This window comes from Strix aluco, chromosome 15 (assembly GCF_031877795.1).
Source record: "Strix aluco isolate bStrAlu1 chromosome 15, bStrAlu1.hap1, whole genome shotgun sequence".
Taxonomy (NCBI): domain Eukaryota; kingdom Metazoa; phylum Chordata; class Aves; order Strigiformes; family Strigidae; genus Strix; species Strix aluco.
This window is the reverse complement of record NC_133945.1, coordinates 7,435,097-7,452,416: the sequence shown is the minus strand read 5'-3', so window position 1 is coordinate 7,452,416 and position 17,320 is coordinate 7,435,097. Positions and strand designations below refer to the sequence as shown.

At 40.4% G+C, this 17,320-nt stretch overlaps 1 protein-coding gene across 7 annotated transcripts in view; it reads left to right on the top strand.

The window, feature by feature from the left end:
- Positions 1-16,940, top strand: part of EPN2 (epsin 2) — a 46,797-nt gene extending 29,857 nt beyond the window's left edge. For 3 of the 7 annotated variants that reach the window (XM_074840349.1, XM_074840350.1, XM_074840355.1), the window contains 7 exons: positions 2,451-2,575; positions 4,090-4,182; positions 4,453-4,609; positions 7,710-7,883; positions 9,539-9,631; positions 10,577-10,792; positions 12,397-16,940. In XM_074840349.1, coding sequence (XP_074696450.1) covers positions 2,451-2,575; positions 4,090-4,182; positions 4,453-4,609; positions 7,710-7,883; positions 9,539-9,631; positions 10,577-10,792; positions 12,397-12,734 — 1,196 coding nt within the window. In that variant the 3' untranslated portion in view covers positions 12,735-16,940. The remainder of the gene's footprint in view (positions 1-2,450; positions 2,576-4,089; positions 4,183-4,452; positions 4,610-7,709; positions 7,884-9,538; positions 9,632-10,576; positions 10,793-12,396) is intronic. The other 4 variants (XM_074840351.1, XM_074840356.1, XM_074840354.1 and 1 more) reach the window with 3 other exon arrangements.
- The last annotated feature ends 380 nt before the right edge of the window (positions 16,941-17,320 follow it).

The window sequence follows — 17,320 nt, the reverse complement described above, 5'->3', positions numbered from 1 at the left end:
CACTTCTTTCTACTTGTATCTCAGATTTATTCATGGTCAGTTTATACCATTAGTTCTTGTCCCTTTATTTTAAATAGTTTTTGTCACTCCATAGTATTTGCAAGCCTGATATATTTAGCAACCATAAACTACTCCATCTTCTTTTTGCAAAGATAAACACATAAAATATTCTCTCTGCTCAGAAGGGTAGGTCTCCACATCTGTTCTGTTTGAAATCATCTTGGATTTGAATGACCAGAATTGCATTTGGTTTGTTAGATGAATTCTGACTAGTGCTTTGACGCAGGAGTGCTAATGTTAGTAATACCTGTATTAGGTGAGTGGCTGGGAGTTACATGTTTTAGTATTAAAAGTTCTCTACATCTCTGTCACTTGCAGTCGATGCCCCCAATTAGCAGAAGGTGGTCATCAGAGAAATTATTTTTCTTTCTCTGTATCAGCCCATTTTCCTTCTCAGTCATCTGGGGTTTTTTAATATTCCTGTTTCTCCCTCTAGTTTGACCATTCTTCTCAGCCATTATCTTTCCATAATGTTTATTGCATAATTTTTCTTGAGTTGGTCTTAAAGCCAGTTCTTGAGAAACTGTTAGTAAACTTCGTCGGTGGTAGGCAGTATGACATAATCTCTTCTTCAACTGGTTCTTTCCTATTTCAGTTCTTACACTACCCTCTGTTTAACAGTAACATCCTATCTATCATCATAAAATGCTTTGCTGGCTACCTTTTGGTAACCTCCCATTGAGTTTTATGCTGGTTTCTTTTTAATTCTCTTTATTTTCATATTTAGAATACTCAAATTTTACAAACATTTTAAGGTTGTATTTTCCATGCTCTCAGACATCCTGTTATCTGATGTCCTGTTTATTCCTACTGTAGGTCTGTAATAGTCCATCTAATATATCGGAGAGCCAGTCTGTGACTGTTGGAGCAGAAAGTACTTGTGCAGCAGGCTAAATTTAGATATTTTATATGAGAAAGTTTGAAAAAGTAATAGAATTGAGGTATGAGTAACAGCTTTATGTGAAGCAAGGAGAGTGCCTGGTTGGCTTGAAAGCTTCGAGATCAGCACAACGTGGAAGAATCGTTCTGTGTGATAAATTAATTTGTCCCTTTAGGAATGGAGTGGGATGGGATGGCACATTGGGTGTACGGTGGAAAGGAAAGGTCATTCCTTGTTTATGGAGAGTCACCTTCCTTCTGGCCTGATGGATGAGAGAGAAGGCTGCACTTTTTATTTTGTAATGTCATTTTGGCCTAAAACTTAGAGGGAGACAAGACTGGGAAGTATTTGGAGGATTAAAGTAGTGACTGAAAAAGTGATTTTTAAAATTACAGTTTGGCAATCTAGTTTTACATGCCCAGTTGACTTATTAAGAAGGAACTTGATTTCTTTGAGCTCAGTATGCTAGTTTAAAAATATGGTTCATCTTTATTAAATGTCAATATATATTGTGCCAAACTAATTACCGTTCCAACTATTAAATACCAACTTTCTTGCCGAAGTAAGATAAAATTTCTGTCTAAATGATTTGGATGCTAGAGAATTATGTGAGAGAGAGCGAGCACAAAAATTGTTGAATTACTGTATAGTGATAAACCGACTAGTGTTGTCCCATTGGATGGGAATTTCTGCATGCTACTGTAGTGAAAAGATCAGTAAAAGAAGATTTGTGTGTTGAGAAATTCTATATTTTAGCTGTCAAGCTTGACTGATATTCAAGGAGGAGGGGGGGAGATTACCAGCTAGTTGTTAGCTAATAGAGGTCTTCATCCAAAGAAAGACCAACCAACAGCAAAAACCAAACAACCCCTCTAGCCAATATACCAAACATTTTTACTTTTTTTTTACAGAGAATGAGACAGTATTTTTGTAAATTTTGAGTATGAATAGCTGGCTTGTTTGTGTCTGAGCCTGCTTAGCAGTTAAGAATAGTTCTTTATCTGTCCCATTAAGACTGTATTATTTTACAGAAAAGTGGGTGGTATCCAATTTTATCCTGATATTGGCCAACTCCCAGCAAATCCTTACAGACTTTGGAAGATGTAAGAAATACCAACAAATGTTTTCTTGAACAATTAATTCTATAGTTTTATAAGTCAGTGTCCTGCCCCCCCGAAGCTCTGATATGCTGAGACAAGGTATCCAGCATTCATTGGTGATACTTCTTGGTATTACAACCCCACTAACACAAAAATTCTTTGTTTTCCTTTAAAGCAATTGAACTGTTCTACAGAGTTCTCCCTGCTTAATTGTTCTGACTTGTTAACCTCAGCCTTGGTACGAGCTTTATCGGCGAGTCGGTGGCCCCTGGCACCCAGGGGCCTGTCGCTGTGCTGGGCACCTTTGAGAATAGCTGTGTGAAAATGGGCTGGTCTGGTCCGAGAAATCATCGAACCTGTTACATCTTGTTGTTTGGTGTGTTAAATTTGCTGGGTTTTGTCTCCAACAGCTACGTCCCCTCGAGTTTCCTCGGAGCTCGAGCAGGCCCGGCCTCAGACAAGTGGAGAAGAGGAGCTCCAGCTGCAGCTCGCGCTGGCGATGAGCCGGGAAGTGGCGGAGCAGGTCAGTTCCCGTGTAGGTTTTCCAAAGTGTCCGTGCTTTTGATAGCTGAGACTACAATCCTGTTTTTTTTGTTCAATGGCAGCTTGGCTTTGCTCCAGGTGGAATAGGGGGAGAGAAAGGCCATTTTGGAAGATGTTGCTCTTTTTTTATTTATTTTTTAAATCTCTTTTTAAAGTAACTTCAGCCTCCGAGCTGTTGAGACTAGTGGAAGATGACAGTCACTTTGCAAGAAGACTGTGTGGGAGGATGTTAATCATCACATTACTGAAGATGTTTTCAGTTAGGAAGAACTGAAAACATGACTAGTCCTGAAAACCTTCATTAATGGGGCCAGCATAAGAAATGCCAGTGAATTCTGATTACAATGAAATTTTGAACGATCTGGTCATTCGGTAAGATTGTCTGGAGTAGAAGGGTGACCTGACACAAACTACTAGAATATATAAAGAACCTGGTTTAAAATAACTTGGCTCCTAATCTATCATACGGGCTATGTTACTGCATTAATTCTTAGGAGGTTCATTCTGAATTTGGAGTAAATGCTGTAATTGCGGATAAAGTTTGCTGCATGTTAATATATAACAAAGTTGTTGAATCTCAGCTATGAGTGAAAATTCAAGTCAGCTGGGCTGAGTGTCTCTAATATTTGAGGGCCTTCCTGGGACAAGTTTAGCTTACTGCTAAGTTTACTGTTAAGCATTAGTATCTCTGTGCTTGGAAAGGGAAACTGTCACCCAGTAAACTTTGTCATTATTGGGCAAAGTTAAAGAAAATAAAAATAAGAATCTTACCGGTTGAAATAAAATCGCAAGGGAAATACCAGCTGGGGAATTAGTCAACTTCTGAAAGACGTGATGCAAGCAAAGATATTTAAAGTAGTTGAATGTACCACAAACATGGTAGTTTACAGATGTTAAAAACCTACAAAATATACATGGAGTTGGCTAGATTAATTCACTTAGTGTTCTTTTTAACAGTTGCATCAGGTGTGGAGGGAAGCTGACAAAAGCCAGGAAAACTCAAGTTTAAATCACTACATCCTTCAGTGGTGATTTGAATGCTCGAAAACATTACGATAATTTAGAGATGAGATATTTACTTTGTCTTTAAGTTCTGTGGTGTTTCAAGCATTGTAACTGAATTTCAGAAAGGACGTTTCATTTATAGCTTTCCAATTAGGAGTAAACCCACACGAGGGTAAATGTCAGTCAGTAAAATGGATGTTGTTGTGATCATGCTGTTACGCAGGTGTTACGGGGTCAGGGGTGCTCCTGACCTCTGTTTGAGGCGAGAATCACAAGAAATTTTTATTTTTTTTCCCCCCACTTGCGTTATGTACAAGTTACAGCAAATAATCCTGGCAATCCCACTGCGCGTGCCTGTGGTGCGCATCACTCCTAGGGTGGCAGGGAGTACTGCCCAGGCCTCCCGGGCAGTGTCCTGCCAAGGGGGCTAGATACCTGGAGGGAGCGAGCAGCACAGTCTAGGCTAATGGTCTATATCAACAGTGTTGATTTCCTTTGCAGGAGGAGCGCCTCAGACGCGGAGATGATCTGAGATTACAGATGGCTCTGGAGGAGAGTCGCAGAGACACAATTAAAATTCCCAAAAAGAAGGAGGTAGTGCCTTCGACTAAGAAATTCCCGGTTATGCTGCCAAAAGCTGAAATACAGTAACACAAAATAGCTTAATACTGAGCTCTTTTATGCTTTTGGGATTGCTTTGTTGTATAGCTTAAAGCTTCTTCCATGTGGGTTAAATTTCAAACTACTAGTCAATGCAGGTGTGTAAAAGGAAAAAAAAAATAATAATTGCTTCTTCACTCTCATGGGTTTGTACTTCAGACTGGTAATGCTCTTGATTAAAGCTCAGATTATTCCTGCCCTCAGCATACCACTTTGTTGGACCTAATGGATGCCCTGCCCTCGTCGGCACCGGCCCCACAGAAAACGGAGCCTTGGGGACCTCCTGCTGCTGCAAACCAAACTGATCCCTGGGGAGGATCCACAGTTGCAGCTACTGCCTCTGACCCATGGCAATCATTTGGTAAGAATAAACTGCCTGAAGGAATGCTTATTTAAAAGCTTTTTAATGTTGAGCTTTTCAGAGTTTCTCAGTGTACGGTATCATGCTTGATAACAACAGTATATTAGTCCATTTTGATTGTTTCCTCTAGAACTAATGTTCCCCTAACTCCTTTCCAAGCAGAAACAAATGGAAGTTGCACTCTGTTCCTGCTTTTTAAGCAGCTGGGTTTTTGTGTGTGCGTTTTGAATCTTAAGAAAGAGCAGTGAAGCTTCTGTCATCTTTGTACAGCAAAAACAACTTGTCTCAGACTGGGGGGATGCTCATGCTTTGCTAGTTGTGTCCAGGGGCATGGGTTTAGTCTCTTGCCAGTATTTAATACAGGACTTAGGCAGGGTGCTCTGGTTAGGAAGGCCATAGATCTGAATTACCATGTCTTTAATTGCTCCCAGTGAAATGTGATGTGTATACCATCAGAACCAAATGGTTTAAAGTGTTTAAATGGAAATTTTTGTACTAAACAAAAAAATTGAGGTTACCATTTTAAATATTCACTGTGCTTCATATGCTTTCGATGCTAAATTCATGGAATCTGTTTCTGAAGTGAAGGTTCCAGTGCTTCACATCTTAAAGAGCAGTTAAGCCCACTTTTTTTGCTTTTGTGTGTTTGTTTTGCTGCCTGTGTAGTGTGCTGTTTTCTAGGTTAGCCAAAGTCTGTCCAAGGAGTTACTCCTTTGCATAAGAAAGTTGATGGTTCCTCACAGTAAGTGTTAAACTTGCTACATCTGTGGAATTGGAGCTGGATCTACTTTTTGTTGGCTTTGGATTTTTTTTCTTTTTTGAGGGTCAGGGGATTTCTGTGCAAGTGGAAGCTTTTTCCTGAAGACTAACAGTTTAGTTCTGTTAGTTTTGCTTCAGGCTGGTGGTTCTACAAGCTTTGCTATAAAGTGCTTCAGAGTCATTTGCATTAACATTCCGCACACCACCATCCAGATTCCTGATGAAAATTTTGAAGTTCAATAATATTTTTTTTTTCCTTCCCTGTGGTGGCATTAAAGCCAACTACATAGCTCCTGGGCCAGCTACAGTTCATTGTTCTAAGTGTAATCTGTTTTCTTTTTGGCGATAAACTGCAGTCATGAGATCAGAAAAAGTCCCAAATTTTGGGCCCTAAGACTGTTCAATATGTTTTTCCATGGTTAAAAAACAAAACAAAATCCACCTTCTTAGATCTCATGCTTGATATATCATCCCCTGACAAGATTTTCCTTGCATCAGCTGCAGCTGTATCATTTCCTCTCAGTGGCTCCCAACTTTATTAATGCCATAGAAAAACCCCTTGTTCCAGCTTGCTGGTTACTTGGCTCCTAAGGATTGTCTTGAAGATCTAAGATTTATGAATTTGACTGCTAATAAAAAAGTGACTTGTTAAGCTGTATTTTTCAAATCCTGCATGTGCTTTGGCATTTCAGTAGAGCTAATGGAAGCTATGGGAAGGTATCTTCCCAAGTGCTGTAATTTTGTGTGCTCTCTTTATGAAAGAAAAGACATTTTTGAAAGCTTCCGTTGATGGGAAGTGCTGTCATTAGCATTTCTTGCGTGGCATTGCTCGTAACTCAGCACTAAGGGTAGATAAAGGAAATGTAAGTACCGGTGTGGGAATAGTTGTATTTTCTTGGAGAATTTTAGAATTTTCCGGTCTGAAGCTGTAGCAAGACCATGTTGCCTGTGGATGAAACAAAGACCAACGTTACAAATTGTGATTTGTGCCGCTGTGTGTAGCGCTGAATTGGTTGTCAAGAATATTGTGATACCAAGGGAGTTTGTATGTAGTTTTAAAAAATAAAACAGTATTCAATTGTAACTTCAAACCCACGTGGTAGTTAAAGATAATAGCTGTGTACCGCCTGGATAATTCTGTCCTGCTCTTGGCTTATACAGTTGTTCTTATGTAGTAATTAAACCATGACGGGTTGAGAAGTTTCATTGGGAAGAGGAAATGTGTTTGTATGTACTGACTTGAAGGTAACTGATCCCCGTAGAGCTGTCCGGGATGTGCATTTAAAGTACTGAGTGCCCATTCCTGAGTGCACTCAGATGGCCGGGGAGGGGCAACGGGGATGGACGACGTAGGAGCAAAGCGAGAGTGATACCTTCCAACACAGACCTGGCCCACTGCAGATCTGTGTGTGATTTGCTTCAGTGGCCCTTGGGGTTTGACAGACCAAAATAGTGTCATTTAATGGTAGAAGGAAGAGGAGGTCACCTAAGCTGAGAAGTAATAAATTAGTTCATTGGGGAGGAAGAACAAAAAACTGGCAGGAAATTGTATATAGTGAGGCAAGTTTCTTTCTCTTTCTTTCTCCCTTTACTGTCTTAATTTGTCACTTTACACTAGGAAGCCCTAACCTTGTGCATAGTCTGAAGCAGTTTGGTAATCTGAATTTGTAGGAATGAAGAGTTGTCAGCATCTTCCAATAAAAATGGGAATCCTGAACATACAACACTTGTTTTTAAAAAAAAAAATATAGGAAGGGGTATCAGTGGACAGCTTAGATCTGTGTCAGGAGGAGTGCTTACCAATGGGAGTGAAAAAAGCACAGCTAGCTCAGGCAACCTGATTATATTTTTATAAAATAACAGTATGGTTAAAAGAGTTTGAAAACTATTTCCTTTGAATCTTAACAGATTTCTTTTCTTTGTCCAAGTCTTAATATTGTGTATTTCATACCTTTTACATATAGGGTTTTTAGAAACCTTCTTTCCTGGGAGTTCATAAATATACCCTGTGATCTAGGTCATCTTCAGTCAGACACTGTCTGTTGTGGTGGCAATGTCTGTAGCAAAAGCAAGTTTATTTTCTTGTTGGAACTGCAGATTTTTTTTTTAATTCAGTTTCAAATGGGAGATTTGTTTTATTCCTCTGTCTTGCACAGAATTTACTTGTGCTTGTTGTTCCAGTATGCTGAGACTTATCAGTATTCCTAATGTTGATTACTGCTTCACCTATTTATGTTTGGTATTAATGGGTGGTAATGGCTCATAAGAGAGATCAATCTCCAAGGAAAGCTTTCCAAAGTGAAACTGTACTGACTTGTGTTCCTGCTGGCTCATTTTGCAGGTGCCAAACCAGCTGCTTCCGTTGACCCTTGGGCAGCACCAGCGGGATCCACAGCTCAGTCTCTGCCCAAAAATGTTGACCCTTGGGCTCCTGCTCAGCCATCTTCTACTGCAGCAAAATCTTCTGTGGATCCTTGGGGACCAGCGCCTGCAAACAAACCTCTCTCTACTTCTGGTGAGAAACAGTCTCATTCCATATCCATATTGTTTGAATAATGAAAGTGAAATCCGAATTATTTTCTCGCATTGCTTGGTTAAAAGAAGCTACGTGCTGAACAATTTGCAGAACTGGTCTGTATAATAAATGGGAGTTGTAATAGCTAGCAGCGAAAAGAACTTCAAATGTAATTATTCTGACTTCGAGCTCTGAATTTGTGTTGCTACTTCATGCTCTGTCCTTTCTACGTTCTTTTATTGGTATGTGTGGATGCATGCTGAGCACTTAGGACTGCTGCTGCTGTTGGGTTTTTAAATGGATTTTATCTTTAATTAATAAGGACTTAATTTCTGGAAATGAATGATACTATAATTTTACTTTTCATCATGATAAGTAGCTATGCAGATGGATGTCTCTGCAGATGTAGATTGACAGGTTGAGCAGCTCCATGCTCTGAGGAGACTTTTAGAGGTGCAAATGAAGGTTTGTTACTTCAGAGTGAGGGTGTGAAAACTGTCCCTAAGCCCTTGTGTTAGCAAGACGCAGAAGGTGCTGATTTAATTGTCTGTTCATGCTCTCTAACTAATGCAACCTTGATGAATCTTAATAATCTTAATACCTGGTATTTTAGTGTTGGCACTGTGGCTAAATGCATCCTAAATGCATTTTCTGCTGGTCATTCATCTCAGCACACAATAGACAAAGGAATCTCAGAGTACTGCAGAAAGTTGTCTAATCAGCTTTTCGCTGGGCAAAGGGGAATAACTGGATCATTATGAGAATGATTCTTTAACTCTGGTGGGATTTTGTTCTTGATCAGAAGTGTTGTTGTTATACACAGTTTTTACTCGTTCTCTTGGGTTTTTGTCTTTTTGTGCTCTTTATGGAGCTAAGTCTATACCTTCATTTGCTTGAAATGTGTTGAAGGTAAAAACTAAATTAGAAAAACATTTGAACTAATATCAAAAAACCCCCCCAAAACAGAACACTTTAAAGCTTTTCAGGAGTGTGATTGCTGTTCATTTAGGTGTGGTTTTTCTTCCTCCATTTCGAGGTAAGGGTGTGTCCACGTTTTGAAAATGTTCTGTTTTCATTGGTTGCAAACTAAGGGCAAGTTCTGGTGCTTTAGCTAACAGGGCTTTTACCATCTCTACATGGCGTAGATAACCTTTTCTATTGCCTTCCTCCTCCTTTTAACTTTGGAAGTGTAAGTTAAATCATCACTTAAGCTGTAGCAATGCTGCATTTGCCTTTGGAACTGTATTCAGAAGTGTGTTTTACACTTAAGTGATTAACACACTTTATAGTTTAGGCTGTAAATTTGTTGCTGTTCTCTTCTTCCGCAGCAATATATGCTTGCCTATACATCTCTCTAGTGCAGACACTCAATAAAACCCTGGCGTGCTCAGGTGTGCCTTACACTGTGATTTAAAAGCACATTGCTCTGAATTAGTTGGTTAACACTGTAAGACAGGACAGTTCTCCGACGTTACCCTTCTCCCTCGTCCTGGGTAAGAGTAGGAGCACTCGAGCTGATCTGAACTGCTGCCCTGGAATCTGACAGAGTGGCTTCTTGGTAACAGGAGTGGGTTAGAAATTGCTCTCACCAGTATCAGGTGTGTGATGCAACTGAAGATCTGTTAATGACAGGGCTGTCTTGTTGTTTTGAACAGGAAGTACATCTTTTGACCTCTTCAGTAATTTGAATGGTACAGTTAAAGATGATTTTTCTGAATTTGACACACTTCGAACTTCCAAAAAGCCAGGTATGAATGAAATTCCTAGCACATGGACAGTTTGGGTGATAGTCTCAGCAACAAATGTCTCTCTTCTTAACTTTTATTCTAAAAGAATAAATAAAATAGACTTTCACAGAGGAAAAGATTAAAGCTGGTGATAATGCAGCAGTAAAAGCTTGTTGTTAACCTTTTGGCCTGTGCATGAACTTATGGGGAATGGGCCTTTTGTGTTGTAAGCCATAGAATTTCACTCTGTAACCTTTTGCTGCATTGAGCCAGAAATTTGTTTGACTTTTAAATTTACAGTATCCAACATGTTTGGAGTATGGCTTATGCTCCGAGAGTCAAACAGAACAATGCTGACTGAATTTCTCAAATGTGTAAATTCTAGTGTGTAACAATAGTAAGATGAGGAGAAAAATACACTTCTATGAATGCTTTAATGTATTCTTTTATTTGGTTATTAGTCACTATATAATAAAAATGCCTGACCTTAACGTATAAGTGCTTTGATACTATGAACTTTCAGGATGGCTCTGCCTGAAAGAATGGTGACTAATTGAAATCTGGGCTAGGCTGCTATAACACAAAGGAGAAAACCTGGGTGGAATCTAGCTAGGAAGTGTGCAGCAGTGGTGTAGTGCAAGGGCAGAAGCCAAGGCTTTTGAAAATCTTTTTCCTGGAGACTCTTAGTCCCATCTGTAGCAGTATAGCTGTGAGAATATTCATCAGGGCAAATCAGGTAGCGCCTTCAGTAGAGCACTGCAACTCTAACTGCAGCTTCTTCATACTCTTCTAAAGAACGTTTATCTGCTTGCATGCTATAAGGGTGTAACCTACTGAAACATTTAAATCTGACTAATGCAAACATTAGATTTAAAAACATTTCTGCTGTCAGAGACTTCAGGGTTTCTTTGCTTGTCTATGTAGATCAATGAGATAAGTTTTGTTTTTCTCTTTGTGTTGTTTCAGCTGAATCAGGTTCCACTTTGCCATCTCAGCATAGCGGTACCACAAGTCCTGATCTCTTTGATTCCCAGCACTCAAGCATGACATCAGGCAAACAAAGTGCAGCTCGGAAAACCCCTGAGTCTTTTTTGGGCCCCAATGCTGCGTTGGTGAACCTGGATTCACTGGTGTCTAAGCCGCCACAACCTGTTACTTCACTGAATCCATTCTTGGCACCAGGTCTGTTTCTGCATGTTCCTTCAGTTCTCTATTTTAGCTTTCCCTTCCTATAGGAAAACTCTGCATAACTCGGTGCTATTTGATTTAATGTAAGCTGGTTTGGGCTTGTTTTTCTTGAGTACTTCAGCCAACAGATCATGACTGAGAGCAGGAAGGGGAGGCATCGTGGTTTCAAGGCATACTGCCCGACCCTGACAGCGCAGAGTTTCTACTCTTGCGTCTGCAGCTGATCTGCTGGTTCAGCTTTGTTCAAGCAAGTTCTCTTCCGCTTTAGCCCTTGCTCTCTCAAAATGATCTGTGTTAGAAGAAGGTTTTGGATTATGAAAAATGACTGAGCTAAAGGTGATTGATTGTCAGAACAGGTAAGATGTGAACATGTGCCCCTAGAGAGTCCCTTGGGAAGGTAACAGGGAGTAGGTTCTCGTGGAAGCAGGTGGGAATTGCCCTTTTTCTTGGGCTACAGCAGGCACAGTTGCATCTCTGACTGCAGCCTGAGGTTCCAGATAGCAAACTCTGCAGTATAATTTAGTGGGTTGCTGGTTGGGCTGTCTTTAGGCTAGCATGATAAACCAGTTGTGATCAAAACACCCTCTCAGTGTATGTTGAAAAAAACAGGCTGTTGCAGTTCTCCTGTAAATTAGCCCCTGTTAGAAGTGAGCCTTTACTTCCAGCAGGTTTAGATGGTGACACTGAACACGTGGGAGATGTATGTATTTTTTAAAAGCTGTTCATGTGCACTGAGATTTCTGTATGATGCTAGTATGGTGAAATCCTTTAAAATGCTATTGCAATATTTATTTTCTTCACTCTTCCAATGAAAAAAAAAATGACAGTTTATTAAACTCCTTGGGTAGGAAAAAAACAGTAATTCTGAACAGCCTTGGCAGTGTTTAGCAAGAGGAAGTCTGTGTATCCGCCATTACCCGTTACTGCAAAAAGTTGCTAAGGGGTCACTGGGCCATCCAAATAACGCTATACATATACGGTAAAAGGAATTTGTAGTGTTGGCAGCAGACCAGAGAACCTCAAACGCTGGGAAAGTTAGTCTCTGCTTTTTTTCTAGCACCGCTGTAATTCGGAAACAACTTGTTTACTTTATGAATTCTTGTCAAAACTCAGTGCCAGAAACGTACAGCTTCTAAATGGAGTTGACTGGATGAGATCTTGAAGCAAATGCACAAATCTGCAGTAGCGAGATTGCAGTAAAGGAGTACAAAGAGTCCGCAGTTCTTTTCCGTAATGCAAATTTCAAGTAGCATTTAAACAAAAAAAAGTATTAGAGATCTGGATGTCGTGGTTAGGCATGTTTCGGGTAACCAGATTTAGAACCTGTCTGTCCAGTGACTGCCCTCAGAAGTGGAGATTGTTGGTCAGCGAAGGGATGTTTTGTGACATTGATAAGTTCAAGGAAACAGACTGTACTTGTGCACCAGTGCAGCCCCAGTTTGCAGAATGGTGTCCATGCAGGCTTCTCCATTTTGGGGTTGGGAGCGTGTGGGGATGTACAGAAGGTGTGTTCTTTGCCAGAAAAGACGCTCTCCAAAACCTCGTGCTTACGGAGGTGTGATCTCTTTCCCTCTCCCCGCTTCTTCTCTCAAAACTAGGCGCTGCTACAGCACCAACTCCAATCAACCCCTTCCAAGTGAATCAGCCTCAGCCGCTCACTCTAAATCAGATGAGAGCGAGTCCTGTGATGGGAACCAGCCCTTCCTTCAGTGCTGTGCCCCCGATAAGCATGGAGCCAATACCTCTGTCTTCCATGGCCCCAGTGCCCGTGGGAATGGCACCGATACCAGCTATGGGCACTGTGGCCTCTATAACACGGATGGGCCAGGGGCTGAACGTGAGCATTGCAGGATCAATGACCCAACCTCTTCACAGTACAGGAATCCCGCCGTCAGCATCCCAGTCTACAAATACAACTAACCCTTTTCTCCTATAAAGACCCAATTAAAGGAACTTTTCTTTTCATAGTGTTTCCAGGCTGAAGTCTTTACAGCAAAATGAACGTGGCCTGTGTGGACTGAACGGTGTGTAAGAGACTTGGAAGTAGATTTGCAGTTTACAGTTATGATCTTTGAAGAGTTGTCTCTACTTACCAGTTAATCTAAATCTAGTCTTTGCTACAGATGGTACCTTACTTTGGCTTGTTGAGCATTATGTGAAATGTTCAGACTTTTCACCAAAGTTAGATTCTGCCCATTTTGTTACTTTGTTAATCATTTCAATACACTTTCTAGGGAGAACCTGCCATTTTAAACTCCGTTGGCTATTTTGTAGATGTCAGATGATGTGCTGGATCCTGAAATTACTATTTACCTGCATCTGTCACTTCCTATGCCCATATGATAGACCTGAGATTCAGAGTGCTAGTGAATGTTTTGCACATAACTATACACAGTTCTAGACTGTTGGTTCACCCATAGTCCTTACTCTTAGAAGAGAACGATTCGGAGGGCCCAGGTGGCTGGTTTTTATGCATTAAACATTGCAACGCAAAATCGCACTGCTTTCGTATCAAAGGTTTGACTGAGAAAGCAAGCTTGTCTCAAAAGGAAAAAAAAACAAAACAAACCAAACCAACAAACAAAAAACAGACAAAAAAACCCAAGAACATTCTCAAGTTGTCAAGTATAACGTGTGCTGTTGTATGCGGTGTTGAATTTGTACACTACTCTCTAAGGACTCCTGAGGAACTCTCTGTGAGTGGCATGCTGCACTCGTGCTGAGTGAGTGTCCTGCTCTGTGCTTGTCCAGTACCAGCTTCGTTTGGAAGTTATCATGTGTATTTTGTTTTTATTTGACTTACAATGTGAGTTGAAAGAAAAAAAAGAAATACAGTGGGACAACTTTGAATTCAATTTCACCGGGGCAAGCTTTAAAACTAATTCAGGCTTAACCTTGCTATATGCAGTTATTCTTGTATACTTTTGCACATATTTTGTTTAGTACAGTTTCATATTTGAGTTTGCAGAGTTACCTAATAGTCCTTTTTTTGCTAATTTTTATAATGTGGTTCTTATTTAACTGTCTGGTTTTGATAGATTTATCAAGTCTGGCTGAAAAATTAAGATATTGGCAAATGTCATTTTTATGGTTTTAATGCCCTCTTATTTATGGTTTTAGCTCTTTGTTTCTGTAAAGAGAGTTTAAAAGGGAAGATTAACACTAAAATATTTACTTTTAAATGAAGTATTCGTAATGCAAATCAAAACAAATTCTCGTGACTAATTATTTTTAGATGAATTGAATTTGAGCATAACATGATTTAAGACTACATTAAAAAGAAAAAACACTAAAGTCGCCTTTCCCTTGATTTGTTGCCGTTTCCCGATTACCAAAATGGACAGACGTTTAGCCTTTGTGAAGATCAGAAGAGAGGCTCTTTTTTCTTGTAATACTTCTTGAGATGTTAAAAATTCTAATGTACAAACACGACTCATTAATTTTATTGACTAATTTTTCTTAATGAAAGGTGCACTCCATGTTAATAACCGGTTCCATTTACAGCTATTAATTGTAAGCTGAACTATACATTTTAACTTGCATGTCTGGACTCATCGGCACTAAACCACGCTCAGGTTTCAGCCAGTGTTTCTGGTGGAAACCTGGCCTTCTCAAAGATGGCAACGTTTCTGAGCTCTGCTTTCCCGAGCAACGCAAACGTCCGCAGAGCACGTGGGAAGGGATGTCCCAGTGCTTGCTACTGCCTTGAGGGCATCTCTGTGAATGAACTGATGCATCTTGGTGGCCTTTCCCTAATTAGAAAGAGGGGGGAAAAAAACAAAACAAGCTGAAAGAAATTGCCAGAGTTGTGTGTTCTGGTGTAACGATGCTGTGTGGGACTGTGCCAGTCTAGGGTCGTGTGCCGGAGGGAGGAGGGGCTGGCTAACAAGGAAGGGACTGGGTTGTATCTTCTGGTGGGTAGGGGAGGCTGAAAGACTATCAAACCTAGGGTACAATCACAGATTTTAGCTGTGTAGGTCAGTGTAGCTCTATTAGTATACGGAATGCTAAATGTGTGGATGTTTCTATGCAGATTGTTCTATCCTCTTGAATACTGTTGAATTTGCAAGTAGGATTCAGAATATTCATCTGCTCTTGTTTTTATATAGGAGGAAAGAGAATTACTGTCCACACCCAGTATGTCTTTAAGAAAACAAAACAAAAAACCATTCATGTTGCCTTTCAGAGTAAGGAAAAATACTTTACTTTTTTGTTGTTGTTGAAGTTATTGAAAAGTGTAGACCAGGAAGGGTGTGATTCTTGCAGATGGGGGGGGGAAAAGTGCTTTCCAATTGATCTGTGGCAAGATTTATCCGTCATTATTTTTCCAGTTTAATTTTGTCAACAGTGGAGTTGAGGTCACTTGATGTTTTTCCCTTAGTCTGTCGCCTGAATGCATTTGCAACAGTTAGATGGGGCATTGTCTAATCAGCCAAAAAGTTCTAACCACATCCTCTCGTTAAACACTAGGTAGCTGTTTTTGGAGGCAAGATGGGGTTGATAGTATTTAAAATGATGAAGTCATCTACGGTTCAGAGTCATGATCTGTCACCATGAATTGATAAAAATGTGCTGTTGGTCTGGTAGGGAGCCCTAGCTTAATGAAACTGCTGAATGGCAAATTGTCGCTTTTACCAAGCCACTTCTGTAAGAGCTGTATTACTTTTACATTTTATATATATATATATATATATAGACATATATCGCACAACAAACCACAACAAGGCACTCTGAAGAGCCATCAGCCCCAACTGTGGTGCTGTAAAGCATTAGGCTAAGGACTAACGGTGCCGCCATGCCCGGCCTGACACGGGGGTTGTGGCAGGAGCTGAGTTTGAGGGGATAAGCGGCTGGTTTGGTAAATCTGCTCGGTTCCTGGGCTGGAGACGTGCCCGCGCGCCGCGCAGGCGTGGGGAGCTGCCGCTGTGACGCTGAGCGGCGGTGGCTGTCCTGGCCAGGTGAAGCTTCAGTTGTGCCCAGAATGGTAAATCTCTTTTTGCGATAATTTAACTGCTCTCCAGAATAATTCTTCCTCCCTCCTCGCCCTCCCACTTCTTTTTGCATGGAGGACGTGTGCGTATCCGATCACATCTGCTCTGGCGTATTTCTCCAAATGCATTTCCCTCTTCCCCTTCTTTTCTCACTTGCAAATATTAAAAGTGCTTTTGATTTTTAAAATGTTAGTATCCCAAAATAGCCTTACTGGTCAAATTGACCAAAGATAAAGTGTTAAATATTTTGTAAAAAAAAAATAATAAAAAAATCTTGGCATAATTTTAAACCCAAAATAAGCTCAGTTATTTATTCAGTTTTATACTATATAGAAACTAAACTACATTGAGGGGACAGGGAAGAAAAACCATGGTGGGTTGTGGTGTTTACAGTCTTTTTGAAGTCCCGTAGCTAAGACAACTATTGTTATCCATCTTCCCTTTTGCTGTTACAGTTTCTAATGTGTACTGTATGTATTAATATTGCACAAATTGTGGAGAAATATATGGTTTATTTTTCACAGCAGAATCTCACAAGACTCGCTTCCTTTACAAGTGTTACAATTTAAATATTTACCAAACTGTTTTCATAATACTGGGAGCCGGCTGCTTTTTATGAATTTGTGCTGACTATTGACATTATTTACTGTATAAATAATTTATCATTTGTACTATTGTATCATAATGTCTGTATCTTTGTGTCATTTTTCCCAAGCGATGTCACAAATGTGATATTTAATAATGCCATCAGAACAGTGGAAAGACAAGGGGTTTGTAGGTGACTGGTCAGAATTAAAATTGTATTGCTTATATTCCAGCCGTGTTGCTTTTTCAAGACTCTGCGTAGTGTTTATAATCCCATTCAAAAAACTGTCGCTGCCACGCTTGATTTAGTTTTCAAGAAAGTTGATGGATTGGTTGAGCTGATTTAAGGTTTGTGCTATAAAAGTCCTAGGTGCTAGGAGAAATCTAACCGTTATTGAGAGTAATGCTTCTTGTACATTGTCAATGTGATTTCTTCAATGCATTCATCACTTTCCTGGGGCAGGCCTGCTCTTACTATGAGAAAGGAGGGTTTCTTATAGATCACTTAAATCGGAATCAGTTGAGACCTTACTAACTCAATAAAAATGAAGACTTGTTGTGTTGCAGGTGACTGAATTGCTTCTTTAACCCACGTTACCCTTCAAACAGCACTTTTGAAGGGATGATCAAGTACTGTCTCGGTGGAGGCTCCCCTGTTTATGTCAGGACAGATGTCTGGGGAAGGCGTGACTGAAAGCCGTTCGTTGTGCATGGAATGAGGGTTGGGGAACTGTGACAAAAGGGACTTTGGGAGTCCTCGCTTCCCGCTTCTGCAGTAGTTCAGTCTTGCCCTTCCCGCAGCCTTGGCTCTGTCCCGTTGATCGAGTGGCCTTGCAGAGCGGGTAGCATCGAGCCTGCCTCCAGCTGGGAGGTGATTTCAGCTTCTAATTCTGGATGGTTTAAATTGGCGGGTACTTCATTAGCAGGCTATTTCAAGAGCTACCTC